Source organism: Tachysurus vachellii, chromosome 14 (genome assembly GCF_030014155.1).
Source record: "Tachysurus vachellii isolate PV-2020 chromosome 14, HZAU_Pvac_v1, whole genome shotgun sequence".
Classification (NCBI taxonomy): domain Eukaryota; kingdom Metazoa; phylum Chordata; class Actinopteri; order Siluriformes; family Bagridae; genus Tachysurus; species Tachysurus vachellii.
Window position 1 is genome coordinate 15,331,483 of NC_083473.1, and position 20,689 is coordinate 15,352,171.

General features: G+C 42.0%; 1 protein-coding gene across 3 annotated transcripts in view; it reads right to left on the reverse strand.

Moving 5' to 3' along the window:
* Positions 1-20,689, reverse strand: part of scaper (S-phase cyclin A-associated protein in the ER) — an 87,243-nt gene that overhangs the window by 12,332 nt on the left and 54,222 nt on the right. For all 3 annotated transcript variants that reach the window (XM_060886433.1, XM_060886434.1, XM_060886436.1), the window contains exons 23-27: positions 19,057-19,172; positions 10,128-10,251; positions 7,527-7,747; positions 4,574-4,729; positions 1,617-1,851 (exon numbers count right to left, since the gene is read on the reverse strand). In XM_060886433.1, the coding sequence (XP_060742416.1) occupies positions 1,617-1,851; positions 4,574-4,729; positions 7,527-7,747; positions 10,128-10,251; positions 19,057-19,172 (852 nt within the window). The remainder of the gene's footprint in view (positions 1-1,616; positions 1,852-4,573; positions 4,730-7,526; positions 7,748-10,127; positions 10,252-19,056; positions 19,173-20,689) is intronic.

Below are 20,689 nucleotides of genomic sequence, written 5' to 3' on the forward strand. Positions count from 1 at the left end.
CGCACACACAAAGTGTGAGTAATTACTGAAACCCATTAAAATAATTCATACACTTCCCGCATTTCCTCCCTCACGCCTCAGTGTTTACATGGTGATTTACCATCATGAATCCATCCTTTTCTCTTCATCAGGCCGGCTAATGTATGACCGGACAGGCTTCATTTAATGCCGCTCTCCATCCGCATAGCTGACCCGAAGCCTTCAACACGACTGGTCTGGGGTCAAGGGTCAAGCGTGTTTATGTCCATTGGGTTCCCTTTGTTCTAGGAAGAAATAGTGATTGCCTGCCAGTGGTACAGGGAGTTTAGCAGTGGTCATATCATTAGCACTGCCCGTCAAACTACTGCCTGAATTCCTGAGCACAGGTATACGCGCTAGTCCGTTCACAAGCCCTCGAGAGATTTGACATCATTTTTTCTCTCCGTACTGTTTGGAATGTTTGAGGGATGGGCTCAGCATGGCACGTTGTCAGCTAGCTCAAGGCAAATCTGTGGGCTTGCCTTGTGCACAAGAAAAACAAGCCCTGAAACACAATTTTGGCCAGACAGTGTGGCTGCAGTGAGCCCAACCTCATAGCGGAGACGGACAGAAGGGTGTACGCACCCGCTCTTATGTCATAAAGCTGTATTTTACAGTGCTCCACAATGTTCCCCAGGCAGTGCATAGAGACTGAGAATTATACATGGAACCTGGGGTAAACACCACACTAGCAATTCAAAATGGGATTAAACAAGAACTAGCCAATAATCTGCATTGGTAGTTAAAAAAATAGATGTTATTCCTGCCAAATGGTTGGTGTCAAATGTTTAATGTCAATCAAAAAGGGAAAAAAAAACAACGTTAGCCCTTATAGGCTATATATATAGTAAACATTAAATCAGGATAAATTTTCACAGCACAGCTTTTAGATTAAAAACAGGTGCTTTCTCTTTAAGACGTTGTAACTGAGAACAACTATGCCAGGTTTAATGGGGAAAAAAATGTGAAGCTGATTTTTTTATTTTTTTTTTTTTATTTTTTTTTTTTTATTTTTTATTTTTTTATAAAAAGTGATTTTGGCTTTATTTGAAATTGAGAAGATTTATTTTAAACGTAAATGAATATACAGAATGTTAGGCTGACAATTCTCATTTGTTTTTCTGTAATCCAAGAGTTGTTTTTATTATTTGATTGTCAGATAAAAAGGAACTGCACTTTGAGTTCAGGAAGGTAAATAAAATAAAATAAAAATAAATGTTTAACCTAGGAAGTATGGTGTAACTTTATGTAGATGTACTGTAGCCAAAATTATAAAAAATAAGCACAACTGTGTCTCAGCATCAGTCCATACAATCCATATTGCGTGTCACTATAACTAACAGAGGGTGAACAATTTAAACTTCTGCTCTCTCCTCTGGAGTACAAACTAGAAAATGCATCATGTAAACCCCGACTGAACGCTCACGCCAATTCTGTAAGTCTATGATATGTACATTATTTAAAACTTATTGATCTTTATTCATCAATCTGATACGATGGTCACAGTATCAATATTACCACACATCCTTCCTTGCATAGTGATGCCTGGCAACTAAAGGTTTGAAGCACTATCCTGCAGAACACTACTGGTAGAGTACCTGGAAGGCAGTGAGGTCAAGCAGGGCAAAGCTGTTGAGGAATCGCAAGCCCTGAAGTGCCACCTGGATCACAGCAGGACTGTAGGGCTCCTGGAGTGACGCCATGCTGCCAGACTCGGTGCTGTGCAGCAGGATACAATACAGCATGTGCAGCACACCAACAAGGTCAGTGTTCTGTAGCAGCGCTGTCAGTCCAGTAGGGTCCTGACGCTTATTGTCAAAGATACAGGAGGAGCTGGGAAAGAGATGAAAAAGAGGGAAAAGGGTTCTGAGAAATTCATTATGGGCACTGAAAGGAAAATATGTGGCTGACACATGTTCCAATGCACGTAAACAGATCTAAGACAAACAAACCGTGACATTCATTTACTGAAATATGCACCAGTATAGGCACATACACACAAACGTTTGTTTCACATTTTTTAAAAATTATTTCTAAACATTTGGCAGACACATGGAGGCAGAAATATTGCTATAACCTCAGCTAAGGTGTTCCCTCATTGTATCAAATCTTCAAGGAAAGCAGAACCACCTCCCCCTTGTTTATGTACCATTCATCTGTACCGGAGTCCTTTCAAACAAAGCCAAACATGTGAGACAGCTCTTCACCAAGTCTGGAGTGGTGAGAGGCAGCTGGAGAAGGAGACTCTGACAAGCGGCTCAATGTCTCACAACCCAAGGAGGTGCCGGCTGCTTTCTTAACCGCAAAGAGTCAAAGACCTAGGTTGCAGGGAGTGAGGGAAGTCTGGTCCCTGTGGCTTCTAGATTTACTTGCTAGACCAGGTCCTGTCCACTCGGATATAAATAACGGGGCAAAGCTTGTCTGTACAGCACGCCTACAGGACAGAGAAGCTTAACTGGTCATGTTCAGTCCTGTAGGAATCAGAACTAAGCTGTGGAGTGGCTAAACTGCAGATTTGTCGAGTTAGGAAGAAAAAGAAGATGATGAAGTTGAGGAGAAAGAAGAAGAAGAAGAAGAAGAAGAAGAAGAAGAAGAGAAAGTTAAAACGTTTTATACATCTGCCACCAGGATCTGTAATAGGCATGTTCAAGGAAAGAAAGAGGTGTATAATTTAACAAAGCAATGACGACCAGCATTCGTGAAAACCGTAAGCAATGCGGCTTACATTCAAAGTCACTCAAATACAAACATTTGGTATGCCATGAAATTACTGAAATATATGAGGCACTTTGACAGCCAACAGACACTTTCACAATACAAACTACTGTCTCAAGCCCTTCTGCACTCCAGCACATTTAATTACAGCCCATCTTAGGGGATTTAAGACAGCATGTTTGTGTATTAGCCTGGACAACGCCGGGCGGATTAACAGGCTTGGTAACTCCACACCCTAGTCACAAATTATACAGGCAGCGGTGAGGCTGCCTTATCAGTCTGATCTGAGATCTGCTTTGCCATTTCTCTAATGACAGAGTTTAGTATTTGGATAGGAACATTTCCAAGATCAGCACAGTGGGATAATGTGTACCTGAAATGAAACTAAAGATAATGCCAGGATCTTGATGTTGAGAACCCAACAACACACACCCTAATGAGTGAAAGAAGTGCACAGTTTTGAGCTTCCAAAGCTGTTCTGGGATCAGTTCCCCCAAAACCAAATCCTTAGCATACATATAAGAGTCAAAATCCTAAAGCAGTTCTCAGGGTAGCCCAACTTGCGCAGACACTTAGGATTAGCGTCTGTGTGAGGGAACAAAGACTCAGTTCTTTCTCACTGTGACTCTGCATGACAGGTTCCACATCCCCTGACTGGGACACAGCCAGCACGTGGGATGAAAGTGAAGGCCTGACAGTGGCAATCTGAGCCTGCTCACCAACCCTGAATCAGCCTGCCTTATTCAACCATCCTTACAGCTGAACCTTTGCTAATTCAGCTATTGTCTACCTGATTTACAGTTAACCGGGAAGAAAATCGTGGCAGTTTAAATTCAAAATAAACCACTGTGGAGAGAGAAATACAACACAAAGAAAAAGAAGGAAGATAAGGATCTTACCATTCAGCAACAGATCAGCAGCCATCAATGAGCACAATTCAGCTCATGACAGGTAATTATTAGTATAGCACATCAACCCACACTGTGGTTTAGAGTTAAAGAACGGGGGTTTGCCTGCCCTCTAGATGTTACCCCACTGTGCATGCTGTTACATGAAGTCAACCAAGCATGAAGTGTGGAAATTAACAACTGTGTAGCTACATGACCCCCTCTGTCAGGCAAATCCCACGACACAGCAAGCAACAGAGAGCTGAAACACTTCAAAACATCCACACCATATTTCGACCTGGAATGACTTTCTGGCTCTGCACCTAGTGAATAATAGTTGTACGGAGATATAGATGGCTGAATTAGAAGCATGTTGATTATTATATGGCAATGTGGAGTGGAGCTATTAAAAGTGGAGAGCTGCTGTTGCTGGGGTTTCTCACAGATATTTAGTGACATGGAGTTGGAGAGAGGGAGAGAATGGTGTTAAACAGCTGGACAGTGTTACAGCACACAGCAGCTGGACATGTAAAGGGCTGGGCACAGCGGCGAGGGCAGGGCTGGTCAACATGACCGAGACAGACCTAACAATATCAATAAACACATGCAGACACAAAGACACTCAACATTTAAGAAGGTACACGATTCAAGTGTTCTAGACATGAAAGGTTTTATAAAGGGGAAAAGGAGATACAGAGTTGAGTCACTGCCAGGAATTCCTCAGAGGTTGGGCTCATGGAGCCTGCCTCTGTCAATGAACACACACTCACATACATGCATACATACACATACACACACATTACACAGACAGACACATGTGTGGGTGGGCTGAAAGCAAGAGTTTACAATGAGCGAGATGGAACTAGATGAACAACTAGTGATTGATGACAATCTGGTATCTGTGTTATAGCACATCAGGAAGAGACAGGAAGAGAGATAGAGATGCCACTCACCGGCCGTTCACAACAAAACACAACTTGCACAGGGCATGGAGGAAAGCTGTAGCCTGCTCCAGAAAGGCAGACATTTTAGGACTCTCATCGACCGGGCCTTGCACAGACAGGAAGCAGCCGTATAGCTGGTCAATCACACCCATGTTCACCACATAGCTGAGGAAAACCAAGAAGTAATTTTAGTTGGTTCATGAAAATGTATATGTTCACAAACAAATTGTACGGGAATCTAGAATTCATAACACATAAGCAACAATTCTGGGAGCATGTCACTTCAAGAGAATTAATGACCATCTGTACAGCACTGCCGATTGAATGTGTGGGGATTGGGGTAGTCATACTTTGGACAGCTATAATTTCAACATAGTGCACTTGAGAATGAGATGGGAGACACTGAATAAACACCATATTTATGTTGATTCTAGTTCCCAGTGTCAGTGTAATGAATATCCTATTATTTGCTTTGCACCTACAGACTAGACAATTGCTGTAGATTATACTTTTAAACATGAGAGTGTAAGGGAAATCTAAGCATGGAATCTGAATGGATTTCTATGGAGTTCACACTTCAATAAGGTGTCAACGTGTGAAACACAGCAGGCGGGACGGGGTTTTTATGGGCACCAGGTAATGTTGTGAGAGCTGATGTGGAATGATACATTGAAAATTCTTTGACATGATTCACAGATCAGCTCTATTCTGTCTATAGATTAGAATATGAATATGATCAAAACTAACTCATCCATGTTAAAACATTAATATTCATTACATTATGCAACATAACTCAGACCTAATCTCAGAAATTAGACGACAGATTCAGTTGCACAGGTCCTGTCTACACACAACTTATCCAACAAAGCGGAAATCGGAGCTCGCGTCTGAGCCTGCCACTCCTGTCTATTGTCTGCGTCTCTCTCATTTGTCCAGGCAAATGACAGGTCTCATGTTGGTGTTAGCCCCACCCTCTGAGCTACAAATCAGACCTAATTACAGCATTATTGGGCAGACTGTGCCTCCATGTGCCAGCCCAGGTGGGGGTGGGTGGTGGTGGTGGTTCAATCTTCTCTTCCTGAACTAGAGTAGTATCTCATAGCTCAGGTATGCCTGTCCCCTCCACCCCCTTCCTCCTCCAGTGACTGCAGGCTTCACAATGTCAATCAACAGACCTCTCAGTGAAGCAGTGTCTGCTAGAATCTGCACTACAGCAAAAGCTCCTTTCCATAGCTCTAAACAGCTAAATTTCTTTTGCGCAGCCATTTAGATAATAGTTCCTTCCTCTCACAATAAACCCTACACAAAATAAAAGATTGAGCATTCTCCTTCATGTGTTTCTCTGGCATTCCACACCTTGTTATGGCTGTCACTCAAAGTTTTCTCAGGTAATTATGATTCTCCATCTGCCCCACCTTCCTTCAGTAGGTCACCTGTGTCTTAAACCAAAACCACTTGTTATTACCTTATCCTGGCTTGACTGAAGCTGAAAGGAGCTTTAACACACACGATTGTACAGCCTTACAAAGTTTATATCTGAATGAAAAAAGTGCCAATGTGTTTGCTTAAGAACAATTGGAGGGTAACTTGTTACACTGGATTTATAAATTGTTCAAAACCCTTATTACGTAATTCTTTTTCCATTTCATTATCAAATATGAATTCTGAATTCTGTTTCATCTCTTCTAGCAGGACTTGACTAAAGGTTTGCATTGAAACTGATGAATTTACATTGGAACGTACAAAAACGTCAAGAGTGTGGGCATTTTTGAGAGATAAGGTGAATGGATATAAAGCTCTTGAGTGGGCTCGTGTATCGCTGGCTGACAGACTTACTTCTTTAATCCATGTATTTACAGTAACTGTGCTATCCTGAGCTGTCTCACTGTGGTTTTGAATGATTTAATTGTTTACATTTTGAGAAATATAACCAAACTAAATCTATTAGAAAGTACTGTGGGTTGGTAGCATCTGCAGGGGGGTGGGGTCTTGGTGTGGTGGTGGGGGCGGGTGGTGTTTTGGAGTGGTGGTGAAAGGGAATTGGCCGGAATTCTACTCTACTCTTAATGTTAACATGTCAGTCTTGTCTAGACTATACCTTTATAGTTTGGGTCACTTTATGTTTGCTAGGCACAAAGCCACTGAGACACTGAGGCACTTCTTCTCAGAGGAAGTATAGAAGTGAAGTGAGACTGTGGGAAGTTTGGGTTCCACCAGGACTCCAAGGCAGTCTGTCTTTCTTCATGGACAGGGACTACACCAAAAGTTTGGTCCCTCCTGCGTGCCCTTTTGCTCTCAGACCAAGTTCAACTGGAAGTCGTGTAGTTCCAGAAACAGATTTTGGCTGCAGCTCCTCTTGGCTGAAGCAGACTTAAGGACTTGAGATTTGAGCATATGTGGTATGTATTAAAAAGGGTAAACTATGACAAGCCTGCCAATATTTCAGAGATGGTTGACACCAAACCAGGGTGATGTCAAAGTTTGAACATGGCTGCATAATCTTCCCTCTGTATAATGTCAAATGATGGGCATGGACAGGGTTTCAGGAGCAGCTTCTTGAAATCTGGTCCCATGATTGTGAATATACCAGATACAGGAAAAGCTAAACTTCTGGTTTGTCTCCAAGTGAGCTTTCCCTGTAGAGAAGAATCCTTTCCAATACTCATATTTTACTGGTACAATTTACTGAGCAGAAATCCCCTTACAGACTACTAGCTATGTCACATTAAACATGAATCTGTGAGAAAGAATGTGGAGGTTAAAAAACAGCTTGTCTTCCTGCTTCAGAGCAAAAAATCAGAAAGTGACTCGGCTGTGTACCAATTCAAAAGAGCAGATATTCCACTACAAGAATGTGGGTATATGGCAGAAAATCAAAGAAGACATTTACAAAAGGGAATAAAAAAGAGAATTTTGTGCACAGTCCCTTATTTAAGTAAGAATAACTAAAACACAGACTGACCTGATGAGGTCTTGAGCACGGGAGTTGAAGCTTTCGACTGACTTGGTCTTCATATCGGGGGACCAGATCCAGGAAGAACTCTTTCCAGCTTCCAGTTCAGCAGGTTCTAGGTGATTCACAACCGTAGCGGTGGTCTGGAGCAGACCGGTAGTCAAACCCTCAAAGATCTGTTTGTTCACAGTGCGGCCAAAGATGGACTTATCCTCCTCAGGAACATAGAGCTAACAACATGACAAATAGAAGATGGAAGATTAAAAAATAAGTGAGAGAAGCAGTAAGGGAAGAAGTGGGAGATGGCAAGTGTGTGTATGTCTTTGAGAGAGAGTGTGTGTGAGTATTTGTTTAAGAATAAGAGCCACTGAAAAGTGCTATGTTTATTAGGTTGGAACAGTGTCACAAAATGCATATTTGATATTTATACATCACTTCAGACTCAGCTAGACAAATCCTTTTTTATCCAGACATGGAATATTAATGCCTAATAGACTTAACTCTAACATCACTAAATAAGGATTCAGATCAGTGATGTGAGTTTTGAAAATCTAACCCTTTATCTTGACTGTAGGTCTAACCCACTGAAGCAAAGCTTGCCTTTACCTCTAATCTTGGCAGTGATATGTATCTGAGCTCATTCAACGTTAGCTCCTGCAGTCACAATATCAACTGCACAATAGACGAGGACATTTAAACCTCAGTGTGCATTTTAAAGCCTGTCCAATTAAGTCAGGGGGGTGCAAATAAAAACGATCCCTTCCTCTTTGTTTTCAGGCACATACCATTAGTCTTTGGTTGGAATCCTGATCCTCCGAGACATAAATAACAACACGCGTCTTATTTATTATTCATCAGCTCTGGGCTATAAACTGACTGTTAAACTCAGAGTGACACTGTCACTGGTGGCATGCCAGCAAGGGCCATACAAGAAGCCTGGCAGGGTGCTGCTAGTGGCATCATGTAACCAGCATGCAGACCCTACCATTGAGTGAAGATTGCTGGACTTAACAGATACTAATGAGTGCTTACTTTGATTTAAGCGTTTTTGAATCTTCTGGCTGGGGTTATGATTTTCATTCCATTAAAAAGTAATCCTGGCATATATAAACGTGTGTGCACTATAGGCTCTCTATATATACTGTAGGCTCCTGTATCATTTCATCACTTTTGCTAAACACTTTTCCAAAGCCTGGATTGGATCATTAAATAAAGAACTCGGATGTCTGATCATCAGATAAGTGCTTGGCAAGGAGGTGTGTGATTCGGCATGGGCCAGTCATTCTGTGGAAGGAAGTAATATACAGCGCTAGTACAGCCAATGGTCAGATGTCAGCTTTAACTGAGGGACAAATAAGAACACTGACAAATCAGGCAAAGCCTGCTACATTCTTAACAAATCTAATTACAGGAGGGGAAGGGGAGAGAGACGCCATGGCTGCCCGGCACTACACACACACACACACTTAATATCCATATACAAAGTTAACCACAGAACTATATTTGTGTGTTATGGTATAAATACTAAATATACCGACAGCTAAGCTGAACCTTAACTTCAGCATCCAGAAGGATATCTTGTGTTTCTTTAGCAGTTAGTTTAGGTAAATGCTGCATTTTTCGTTTAGCAAAATAAATCAGAAACAAACAAATGTCTATAACGTAAAATTTTTTATATCTTGTGGCAAGCCAGCATGGAAAATACAGGTGTTAATAATACAAACAAATACCTTATGACGCTCCAATTTCTTAAGTTTTGAAAATTCACTAAACAGACAGAATCACTATGCGAGAGGTCTGACTAGCTGCTGGGCTAATTCACATGTAAACAAATGCTTTGAGAGGGACCTCATCTCTTACTACGCCCACAGGAAATATGACTTCTCCAAACTGGAACTTCCAGACCACACTAAACCTGGTTCAAGGATTTGCCAAATGTTATTTGTTTAGAATTGTGCGTACACACACACACACACTCCACACTTTCAAGCTTGCATCAAAAGCTTGAAAGTTTTGCATTTACAACTAAAAATGACTTAATTCTAGTCTTGAGGGAAACAGTACTATGGCTTGTACATACATGGCTTGTACTGATTCTCTCTAAATTTCTCCTAATTGCTTGTTTCTACTACAAACCCATGTGTATACGGTGTATTTGGTGTGAGATTAACCCTCCCATTATCGTAGGTCTGTCTACCAGTGGGAGCTTTTGAATGATATCACATAATAAACACTCAGACAGAAAGAAATTAAATCTAGCAACAGTGCTTTCCCAGAACTCCCAATGAATCAGTGACTCATGTAAACTAGACGTGTGATGTATGTGCTAGGGTTCTTTTTTTGGCTCTGCTCTCGCATCTGGTGGACAGGATACGTTTGTTCAAGCACAAGGAACGATATCAGAAACATTTCACAATTAAACAGTTATTAAACATAATTTTAAATAATTAAATAAATACATTTTAAATAACCAAATTAATTAGTATTATATTATTAATTGTTATATAATATAACTGAATTGTTAAACAGCAATAATGCAACAGTGGAACAATAATAGTTCTGAGCAACATGATTAATGGCAAAGAAGTGTGTCATGCGTGAAAGGTCTACCGTTAGTTGGTGGAGAAGGAGGTCCATGAGAGGGGTGATTTTGTTGCTGTAAAAAATGTAAAAGCAGTTGCTGTAGCAGTGGGAGCAGGCCTGGTAATAGACATGCACAGTGGCATACAGAGACCTGAAACACACAACAGATTCAGTTTAGAAAAGCCAAACACTCCTTGTGGTTTGCTTCCCCATTAAAGATAAGCATGTTAACAGGAGCAGGGCAGTATGATAGGGCAGTTTCTACATTACATTTCACATGCTGCCAAATAAAATGAGTTGTAGTAAATCAGAAAATAATAATAATAATAATAATAATAATAAGGGTCACTAGCTTAAGGTGTAAACATCACATATGTCTAGCATAACCATACAATGATACATTTATAAGAAACAATGTAAGAACATCGCTGTATCTTCTCATACATGTCCTCATGCTATCTTTCTTAACAAGACTAAAGGAACCAGACTGCTCAATCTCTCCACCATTTCCTCTTCTTTCTCACTCCTTCTTTCCACCTCCATCCCTCCAAATCACTCTATCACTGTTTGTCCTGTCATCCCTTACTATTCTTTTTCTTCCCATACAGAGATAAGGAACAAGCCTTCAACGCCTGTAGGCCAGTCAGCAGTCAGTCAGTCCGCTGTATTATGTCTGCTGAACACCAGCCTCAGAGCAGATTAATGCTGCTGATAAGTGACCAGTCACACCACTCTGACTTTGGCAGACCCTTCACCCAATCCACTCCCTCCTTTCATCAGTTAATATTTTCTGACAACTGTATATTTTAACCCAAAGCAGAGTGGCGGGGCCCTATCTGTGGTGTGGACGAAAGGAATCCGACTTTCCTGGTTTAAAGTAGGCCGTGTTTATTCGCAGTCGTAAACATTTTGATATCTACCGCAACCGTCGCCATCTGTTCGGCGTTTTCAGCCAAACTCTGTTGCCGTTCGGAATAAAAATAACGGCGGCCCACAGACGTCTTGGCCTGTCGATAACTTCCACCCCGCGGACAAAAGCAGGAATGTATATTTAAACCGCCGACGGACAGATCTGGGAGATAGCGGTGTCAGTATTGACATAGCGGCATAAAAGCGTCAGCCATGCAGCATGGGACTGAGGGGAGAAGGCGCTCTGACTGGACTCCTGGGAAAGAGTCCAAGTGTTCCACACATCACTCCGAGCCTCGCACTTTTTCCGCCGCTTGATTGCTGCTCCTTATAAAAATAGGGTGTACCTATTTTATGTGAAGTTATTAATCGACATGTTTTCACCTCCGACAAACTAACAATAAATGTTCCGGACAAGGTGCTGAGTGAGGTCTGGTTCAATTTATGTACGATGTTTAAAAATCACTCGCTCAGTGAGCACATGGAACATTGATTCGCAAGAGCACGAACAGTGTAGTGTTTCTTTTGCACTGATAGAAAGCTATCTATTGAGGAGTGAAACAGAGCCACAGGGAGTGAGGGGGGGAGGGAGGGATGGTTATGGGTGAGTGGAGTGATACTGCAGGCTCTGTTCGGTAAACGCGGGAGAGAAACATGAGATCCCCTCCGAACTGTGCACTCTGGGCAGCCGACCAGCATTGCCTCTGCCTCACTGATTTTCCAGTGGAAAAAAGAGCCCTGATTGTGGAACTTCTACTCAAATCAACTTTGGTTCCAAAAAAATGGAGAATATTCTCAGTGTGACCAAACAAAATTAGTGTGTGCACCTGTAAGATAGAACTGGCTTATGTTTTAGACAATAATACATTCACGCTTAGAATAGGTTACTTTAGGTGTAGCACATTTTACATCTCGTCATGATATTTAAGGTATCCATATTGAATTTAGGCTGATTTTTGAAGGATCGGTGGTGTCGAATAACCAGACTAGGATTGAATGATAGGCTTCAGAGTGTTCAGGGTTCACCAAGTACAAACACTGAGTTGAAAGCTTAAACTCTATTGCGGTATTAAACTGCGTTTAACAATTTACCTGTGACTGAAGGAAAAATGAAATAAAATGGATTTTCACAAATTAACTCATTTTTAACCACCTCTGCATTTTAGTCATATGCTAAACAAACATCTGGTCAAGAACAGACTTAGGGCCCAAAATTCCATAATAAATAAATATGAACAATAAACATACAGGGATGCCAAATTCATAGCTGTAATTTGGTCCAACTTAAGAAGGCTGACTAAAACCCATGCAAAATGCATGGTGAACCTGATCTAGGTGCACGTTTACGAGGTTCGAGAGGAGCAGGTTATCTGATGCCTATAGGATCATTTGTGGGGAGGAATGCAGGAGGATTGGGCAGGATGGGGCAGCCCTCAGGTGGCTCACATGGTTAAACAGCAGATTAAAGAGCACACGACTAATTTCTTTACACTAATCTTTTTAAAGGGCAGAACAGCTGTCTACTGGCCAAATCCTACAACTAACCCCTCAGTGCTAGGATCAACCCCCCAACATATAGCAAATAAGTCCATTTAGGGATCTAGGGGTCAAGGCAGAAGAAGGGTGCAATATTCAGAGCTTTAAATATACAATAAACGGTTACCTCATACATGTAATACATAGCAGACTTCAAACCAATCGAACCATTTTGGAATATCTTCATCTTTAAGAGAGCACCATAAGCTGTGCAAGACCTAGTGCTAAGCAACAATGCATAAGGAACAAAGCTATTGCATATTTTACTGGGTGTGGTGTTACTCAACTACTTCTACAGTTGCAGTGTTCAACTCTGCCTGACTAGTGTGCTGATCATTGATTTGTCTCCTCTACGTGCGTTTCCATCAAGGTTCCACAACCTTTTAGAGACCTTTTAGTTGCTAGACAAGTTTCTGGTTTGTGTAGCCACCACAAAAAAACAAAAACAAAAACAAACGTGTAATTATGCAAAAAACCAAAGGTGAAGCACAAGAGTTCTGACATTTTGGCATGCATCACAATGCAGCTTGGAGGAAAAAAGAAGCCTGAAATAATAAAAGAGTGATCATTTTACTTTGCTAATATTAGAGTAGGTGTGTGAACCACATGCATATCGTCGCTGTCGGGCGGAAACCTCGTATGTCCAAATTTGGTCAATTTCATATTTTTTCACATATCGATGCTATTGGTCAGTCCCCACGTGGGTCTGTTATTTTTACAAGTTATTAACCAATCTAAAGTCTTGAAAATAGCTTGAGCGCAAATCTCATAACTCCACTGGACACTTCAACTGTCCACCCAACGAATCAACACGTCTTCTGAGGTAAATGTCTTCAAAACACTGGGCTCAAAGAAAAAAAAATCTTGACTCCCGCTAGTTCTGGTGCTCGTCTGAGGACAGGAATTTAGCACAAGACAATCCACTGCAACGCGGACTAAACCCTGTGCACTGCAGATAAGGTACGGCGTTTTTTTAATTTCCTGAAAAATAACGGTTTTGGAGATACGAGGATTCCGCCTGACAGCGATGATATGCAGCACAATTTTGCCATTTTTGATTCTCCACTTGTGTAAAACAAAAACATCATGGAAGTTTTGCTGTTTGTGCCATGATGCTAAAAAGGTTTAATAATTGTTTATTCACTAGGGTTGATCATCTACTGAAGCTTAGGTTTGACCAATAAGCGAATTTCAGTTCAGCAATTTCCACATTAATTGTGCTTGTCCCTAGTTGCTGTGTTTGAAAAACTCTGGAAGTTCCTGTGCTCGACCTGAAGTTCCTGAAATGGTTCTTGTGGTGGAAATCGAATGCTGAACTTGACTCAGGCTAGACACATAATAAAATAGATATAGCTGTCGCTGTCCTGCTAAAATGACTTTAATTGTCACACTCCTGTCAGCAACAGGAAGCTGTAACCCGGTTGCTTTTTCAGCTTGCTCTCGGCTAACTGAGAGTGATTAGCATGACACCTAACACCAGGCTTGCGTATGGGATCCCAAGCTCCCTCTCCCTGATGATGACAGCTCGCGTCAAAGATTTTGATGAGCAATTTTGTGAAGTGCCATTGTACTTCTTCTCGTGTTACTCGGGGAGTATGCAGCAGTGGCCCACATGTGCCACTCGTTCTTGAAGGCAACATTCCTTGCTCTGAGATTCCCTGACAGACTGCTGTTCCTGACAATGCTCGCTGGCCTCAGAACGGCCCACGTTGCTCAGTGCCCATTCTGCTACCAGACTGTAGGCTGCCCCCAAAAACAACAGGCGCATTGTTAATCTGGCCATAATGAAGCCTTATCTTGTAGACATAGGATTAAGTTCCAAAGGTACCCTACACTGACGGAGCATAGAGTATAGGGAATAACGAAAAGGGGGGCTGTGGTGAGTGAGAGAGAGAGAGGGAGAGGGGGAGAGAGTGAGAGAGAGAGAGAGAGAGAGAGATTTCAAAGAAGATAAAGAGGAAGGGATAAAGAATACAGGACCAAGAGATGCAGATAACAAGCACTGTAATCTCCTCACCTACTCTAACCAGCTTAACCTCAGACACCCAAGCAGACCTACCCTCTGATTAGCCCACCGTGACAAACAGTAAAGGCCTGCTTAAGGTAAGAAGCACCTCTCCCACAGCCACACCTTTGCACCCTCTCCCTCACATGTACATCACACCCTCAGGGTATATTTATCAGCCTGGGTGGCCCTAGTTACTGGGTCACTAAACTGACCTTTTGGGCTCAGATAAACCCCTGTAACCCATTCAGAAATCCATGGGGTATCCCAGGGACAACAGGCAGATGGCAGGAAAGATGGGAAACCTCCCGGGACGTCATGGGAGGTGGTATCAATTGTAAATGTCCCATTTGCCCCAAAACTTGTCTTTTACAAAACTGCAAAGGCTTGGAAACTAAAGCCGCATGGGAACATGGGGTTCTTCATTGGGAGAAGGAGCACCCAAAACCAGAGATCTGGATGTGGTGGATAAGCAGCAGCAACATGTAAAGATCCTTTTCTGCACCCCCTTGTAACTGGGTTATCAACCAGGAAATAGCCTGACCTAGGCCAGAAGCTCACATTTCCCAATCTCTCAATATAATCTCCCCCTTTCTCCTATATGTCCACTCAGGCTTGACGTACGCAAAACACAGAAATCTGAACAAGTACTCAGCCTGACTGCAATACCTGCTTTTGGAAAGGAAGTGAAGGAAAAAAGGAGGGGGCCTTGAGGGAAAGGAAAAGCTAGAGCCAAAAAGAAAAGGTGAAGAGCAAATCCTTTGCCTAGCACTTGTCCAACAATCCTTTCTTTCACTGCAATCCAAATGACATTTAATTTGATTCTGCCACTGATCTTTTCCGATATCATGACTGCTTCCAAGACATCCATTCCTCCCGGTGTTCTGCAAATGGCCGGGCATAAGCTGGGGCATAAGTCTCGGGTGCTCTGTCACGCACCGCACAGCATGCGTACACACATGCGCGTGTTCGGCATAATGGCATCCTGAAATGAAACCATGCTTGGTGGAAGCTTTCACCGGGTACATTTAGTCATCGTGTGACACGGAGGTGAGGTGACAAGCAGCCCCGTGTTGCTGGGCTCACAGAAAGTGAGACAGCACAGGATGCAGGAGCACAAAGTGGGCCACACTTAGAGCAAGAGCAAAGTGCTCTCCATTTCCGAAGCTTTTCAAAGACCTGTTGACCTTGGGGAAAGTTTCAAATGTCTCCAGTCTATTTAGAAAAACTGATTTCCTTAAAGTCATTTGTAAAATCCGTTTAGAAGTGACCCCCACCATCGCTCAGCGTGTGTGTCGCAGGGATAGCTGTGACTTAATCATACTCCGCTCCCTGTTCTCGGTCTTGTGTGCTGACAGCAGCCTGGTCTGGAGCCCAGCTCTCTCACGTTCCCCTCTCTCCTCTTCAGTGACCCCTACTGGGAGACCAGAGAATTGCTTAAAGGCTCAACAAACTCATTTGAAAGCCAGACACACCTCCAAGTGCAATCACACACTCTTCATCCCTGAGGGAGACGTAAGAGTCAACGAAAGAGAAAGGGGAAAAAAAAAAAAAACACTTTACAGCTTAATCTATGTGCTTTCTTGTCTTGTCTCAGGGGATGCAAAACACTTTACAGTATAAAAGCATACAAGAGGCTCTCTTACAGACAAGCAATGAGAATTGGGCACATCATCGTCAACGAGTCGAAGTTATGTGACGTGCGTAAAATTCAGAAAGTATACATTTCAGTAATAATTCACATGATCAAACAAAGCAATCTTGGCTGATTAATTTAAAAGATCAATAAAGTGACAAGTAACAAAATTAAAATGAAAGTTTTGTCCCCTTTCCAGCACTGTTGGTGTGAAATACATGTAAAAGTGTCCCTCTATCTGTATACAAGTAGACATCAACTACAGGCTCTCACAACCAATGAAGTGAGCTTGACAGTATGCTGTTTAGCAAAGTTTCTCAAAAAATGGCCAAGAATAAAATTTTACTAACAAGAAAATCACCATAGCAGGATATGCAAGAGTGACCGTTTCACATGTACTTTTATATCCCCATCATCCTCAGTTAAACAGTAAGCGTGCGGGTTAACGTCCGGGTTGTTGCATGCTCTTCCCCTGCCCTGTTACTCAAACAAACGTAATGACCTTCCTGCTCCAGACATCCGACCCCCATTTCCTCCCCCTGCTGCCCAGCCCTCCACTTTGAGCCGCAGTGTAGCACAGGGACATTAACGGAGCCTCGCGCTGGAATTAGCCCATTAATGTAATGCTAACAAGATGGAATTCTCCTCCCTGGGGCGTAATATTCCAGCAGCATCTCCGCAGTTGTTCTTTTTTGTAAATCACTCAGCTTATCTGAAAGGAGCCGATCGATACACCAGCATTACAGTAAACAGATAAACTAAAGCTGTTGTGAGGGTTAGTGTCTCAGTCCAGTTCCATTATGAAGCAGAGATGAGGAAGAATGATTAGCGCATACGCACTTAAGTCATGCCCTGTTCCCATACTGTACGTTGTAGTATCTCGTCATCATTTTCTTAGAAGAATGAAGCTTAAAAAACAGTGCATCTCAAAACGGCTGTACCTGCTTAGGGGTTACAATAACTATAGAGCAATTGAGTGTGAGACAGGAGAAATTAGGCAGGTTTACTCATCCTAATCTCTGCTCCATCTGTCATACAGGAAGAAATAATGAGATCCAGATCATTCTCAGTGTTTTCAATTCCTACTGTACACCATTCTGAACAAAGACAATATTTTGAGAGGGTTTTTCTAACAGATGATAAAGGTAAGTTATTTTAAAGAATAAAAGTCTCCTTTATTGTTTATTCCGCATTTAAGAAATTCCTATTTATTTTTGAAAAATACCCATGCTTTGTCAGGAAGGGTTGACTTTTCAACAAGCCAAGACTGGGAAGTGATTCAGGCATGATAGGAGGTGAAGATGAGGACATTCTTTAATCCTTACAAAAGGGCCACTTCAGTTGCGTGATAGCAACAGACCAGTACAAATGACAGACATGTCTCAAAGATCTGGGCCTCCTTCCGAGCCAGTTAAGTGGATATCTCAAAATAAGAAGAGAACAGCGGACATGTTTGAAAGGCTGGGCTAGCACACACACAAGCTGGTGCACAAACAGTGCCCCACACACACACACGCACACACACACATATATACACACACAGGTTAATCAAGCACAAACCAGACCTACCCTCCTCCAAAACTTCACTTCAGTTCATAAAAATCCATTACAATCTTTAACTTCCTCTCAAATTTTCTAAAATTAATGACTGATTAAGAAAGAGCTAGAGGGAGTGTGAGAGATTGAGGGAGAAAGAAAAAAAAATCAATAAACACTAGATGGTCTGTAAAAGCATTATAAATATACGTAACATTCCTCCATTAGTGGATATTTGGAAAAAAGAAAGCAAATGCTAATGATGGTGAGAGAAGCCATTCTAGTCCATTAAGGGCTCTCTCTTGTGGAAATAGCTCTCTCTGTGAGGTTATCTAGTGGCCAACCTCGCAAACTCTATTGCCACTATTCAAACCGCACTTCCATTTCGCTGTGACGGACTCGATAAATGTGTCGTTTGTATGGCAGGAGGCGAAGGAGAAATGGACGACTTAAACGTAGCTCTTTTTATTTTCTGAGCGGAGATCATCCTTATTCATTATGCATTTGTAACTATTTATTGCAGTGAAAGAGATCTGGAGAAGGAAGAACTGTCTGAACAGTTGAGATGGAGCTGGACTGCAAGCCAACTGTACTGATCACCAATCATGCCAGAGAGAAGAGAGCGTCTCCAGTTAATTATGTAATCATAGTGAATTATTAATGATGAAAAATTAAATCTCTGTGTAGTGGATAAAATCTGTTAGGAGCTCTAGATGGTTTTCACCCGATAAAATACGTTTGTGGAATATTTGTTTAGCTTCCAGTGGCAAAGAGAACAGATTTTCATTTTAGTAAACTTACGACATTCGGTAGAAACATTCGGTAGAAAAGCTTAGTGACAAACATTAAGCTTTAGGAAAGCAAAAAGGTTGAAACAAAAAATGAGCATTTTAAAATGTGTCTAAAAAAGGCTGTGTGTGAAGTGTGAAAAGAAAAAGAGAGAAAGAGAGCGAGAGAGAGAGAGAGAGAGACAGAGAGAAAGAGGGAACAGTGAGATGAGAGAATAGAGAGAGAAAGACAGAGAGAGAAAGACGGAGAAGAGAAAGAGATAGAGAGCTGAAGGATCCAGAACTGTACAGTTGTGTGTGTGTGTGTCTAAGTGGTAGAGAGAGAGAGAGAGAGTGAGAGAACAGTGAGAAAAGAGAGAGAATAAAGAGAGTGACAGAGAGAAAAGAGAGAGAAGAGAAAGAGATAGAGAGCTGAAGGATCCAGAACTGTACAGTTGTGTGTCTGTCCAAGTGAGAGAGAGTGAGAGAGAGAGAGAGAGAGAGAGAGAGAGAGAGAGAGAGAGAGAGAGAGAGAGAGAAAGAGACATTGCAATAGCTGCTACTCACTTAAGTGGAATGCGTGGGACGGCTGTGGGAGTGGAGGCGGCAGTGACTACCTGCAGAATCTGTTCCAGTGCAGACAGACCCCCTCCTACTTGAAACGCTACCTGATCTGCATTATTCTGGAAAGAAGAGAAGAGACAGAGAAAAAGAGAAAGAGAGTCAGTCATGAACACGCATGCAGAGGCGAAAGGGTCGAGGTATTACATTGCTCTCACTGTATAAGAATCTTGTCTTTCTCTCCTAACCTCCCTGTTTCCAAAGAGGACTGAGAATGACATCAGGAAAAAAAGTGATCCCCAAAGAATTCCTGTTAAATCTCAAAAGTGCGCAACCCTTTTCAGCTCCCTGCAGTCACTAAACCCTGATGCAGGACAACAAATACACAGAACTGCACACAAAGCAGGGGTGGTCCAGCCTGACAAACAAGAGCTTAGGGAATACAAGGGCATGGATATCTGGGAGGCAAAAAAAAAAAAAAATAATAATAATCTTACTTTACACAATATCATGTTGAGTTTAAATAAAAAGCACAAAGCAGCACAAATGCAGCATTCGTTCACTGCTTACCGTAGATAAAAGCGATAAAACTTTTAAGAGGAGGTCAACCAAACTGTGCCTGAAACTCATATGGTGTGGCTGAGTATCCTTGTCTAAAAGAGGACATAAACCAGTCATTTAACTGACATGCTTCTCAAATCAAACTGTTTACAGACTTGACATTTTTACTTGCATCATAAAATTCCTTCAAGTTCAAAGTGGGAACCCTTTAAGTGAGTCATGTGATGTAAGACAAAGATCCACAGATCTCTTGGGCTTTAGCTGATGAAGGGAAGAAGCATCTAAGAGGCTAGCAGTGGCTCCAGACCAGCAACATCACAACATATCATCATTCCAATAATAAATGACTGAACTGTTTCTGAGAGAGTAAAAGAATTTCTCACACATATTCTGACCTAGCTGTAAAATTTCATAATATGCAAATATGAATAAATAAACATGTCAATCCCAATATATATCAGTAAGTAGGAGTAAGAAAGAAAAAGGATTTAAGCGAGAGAAGATACAGATTAACTCGGAGTGATAAGAACTTTAGTGAGAGATGAGAAGATAAATTCCACTTCTTAATGAGGTCAGAGTTTCCTATGCTGTGTGACAGCACTCAAAGTCAGGTACTTGAGGCTGTTTTTGTTCAGCGGATGGCTAACCTGCCAACAAGCCTGAACATATTGAGCGTTGAACAGTGGAAGCGCTTTGCAAAATTACACATAAGCTCCTCTCCTGTCAATCACGAGCACCGCCAAAGAATAATTCCTAAAGATTTGGTGGCAAAAGAAGGCTGAACCCTGGCAGGGTTAAGAGATTGGAACAAGCACGTTGTCAGGTACACCAAAGGCAGCGCATGCCGAGCAGCTAAAGTGATCAAGAGGAGTTCGGCATCGACTCCATCAACCTCCCAAAGACACTGCTGTCTTCCTCTCAATGCCTCGTCAACAGAGCTGAGAGCAACAAGGGAGGCTTAAGCAGCCTTAGGCTTAGGCTCGCACATCAGCACAGGATCTTTTGGCTGCAGGCGAGGGAAGATTAGGCCTCTCCTGGTGGCCCATTTAAGAAACATTTTGGGGAGATGTGGGGTTTG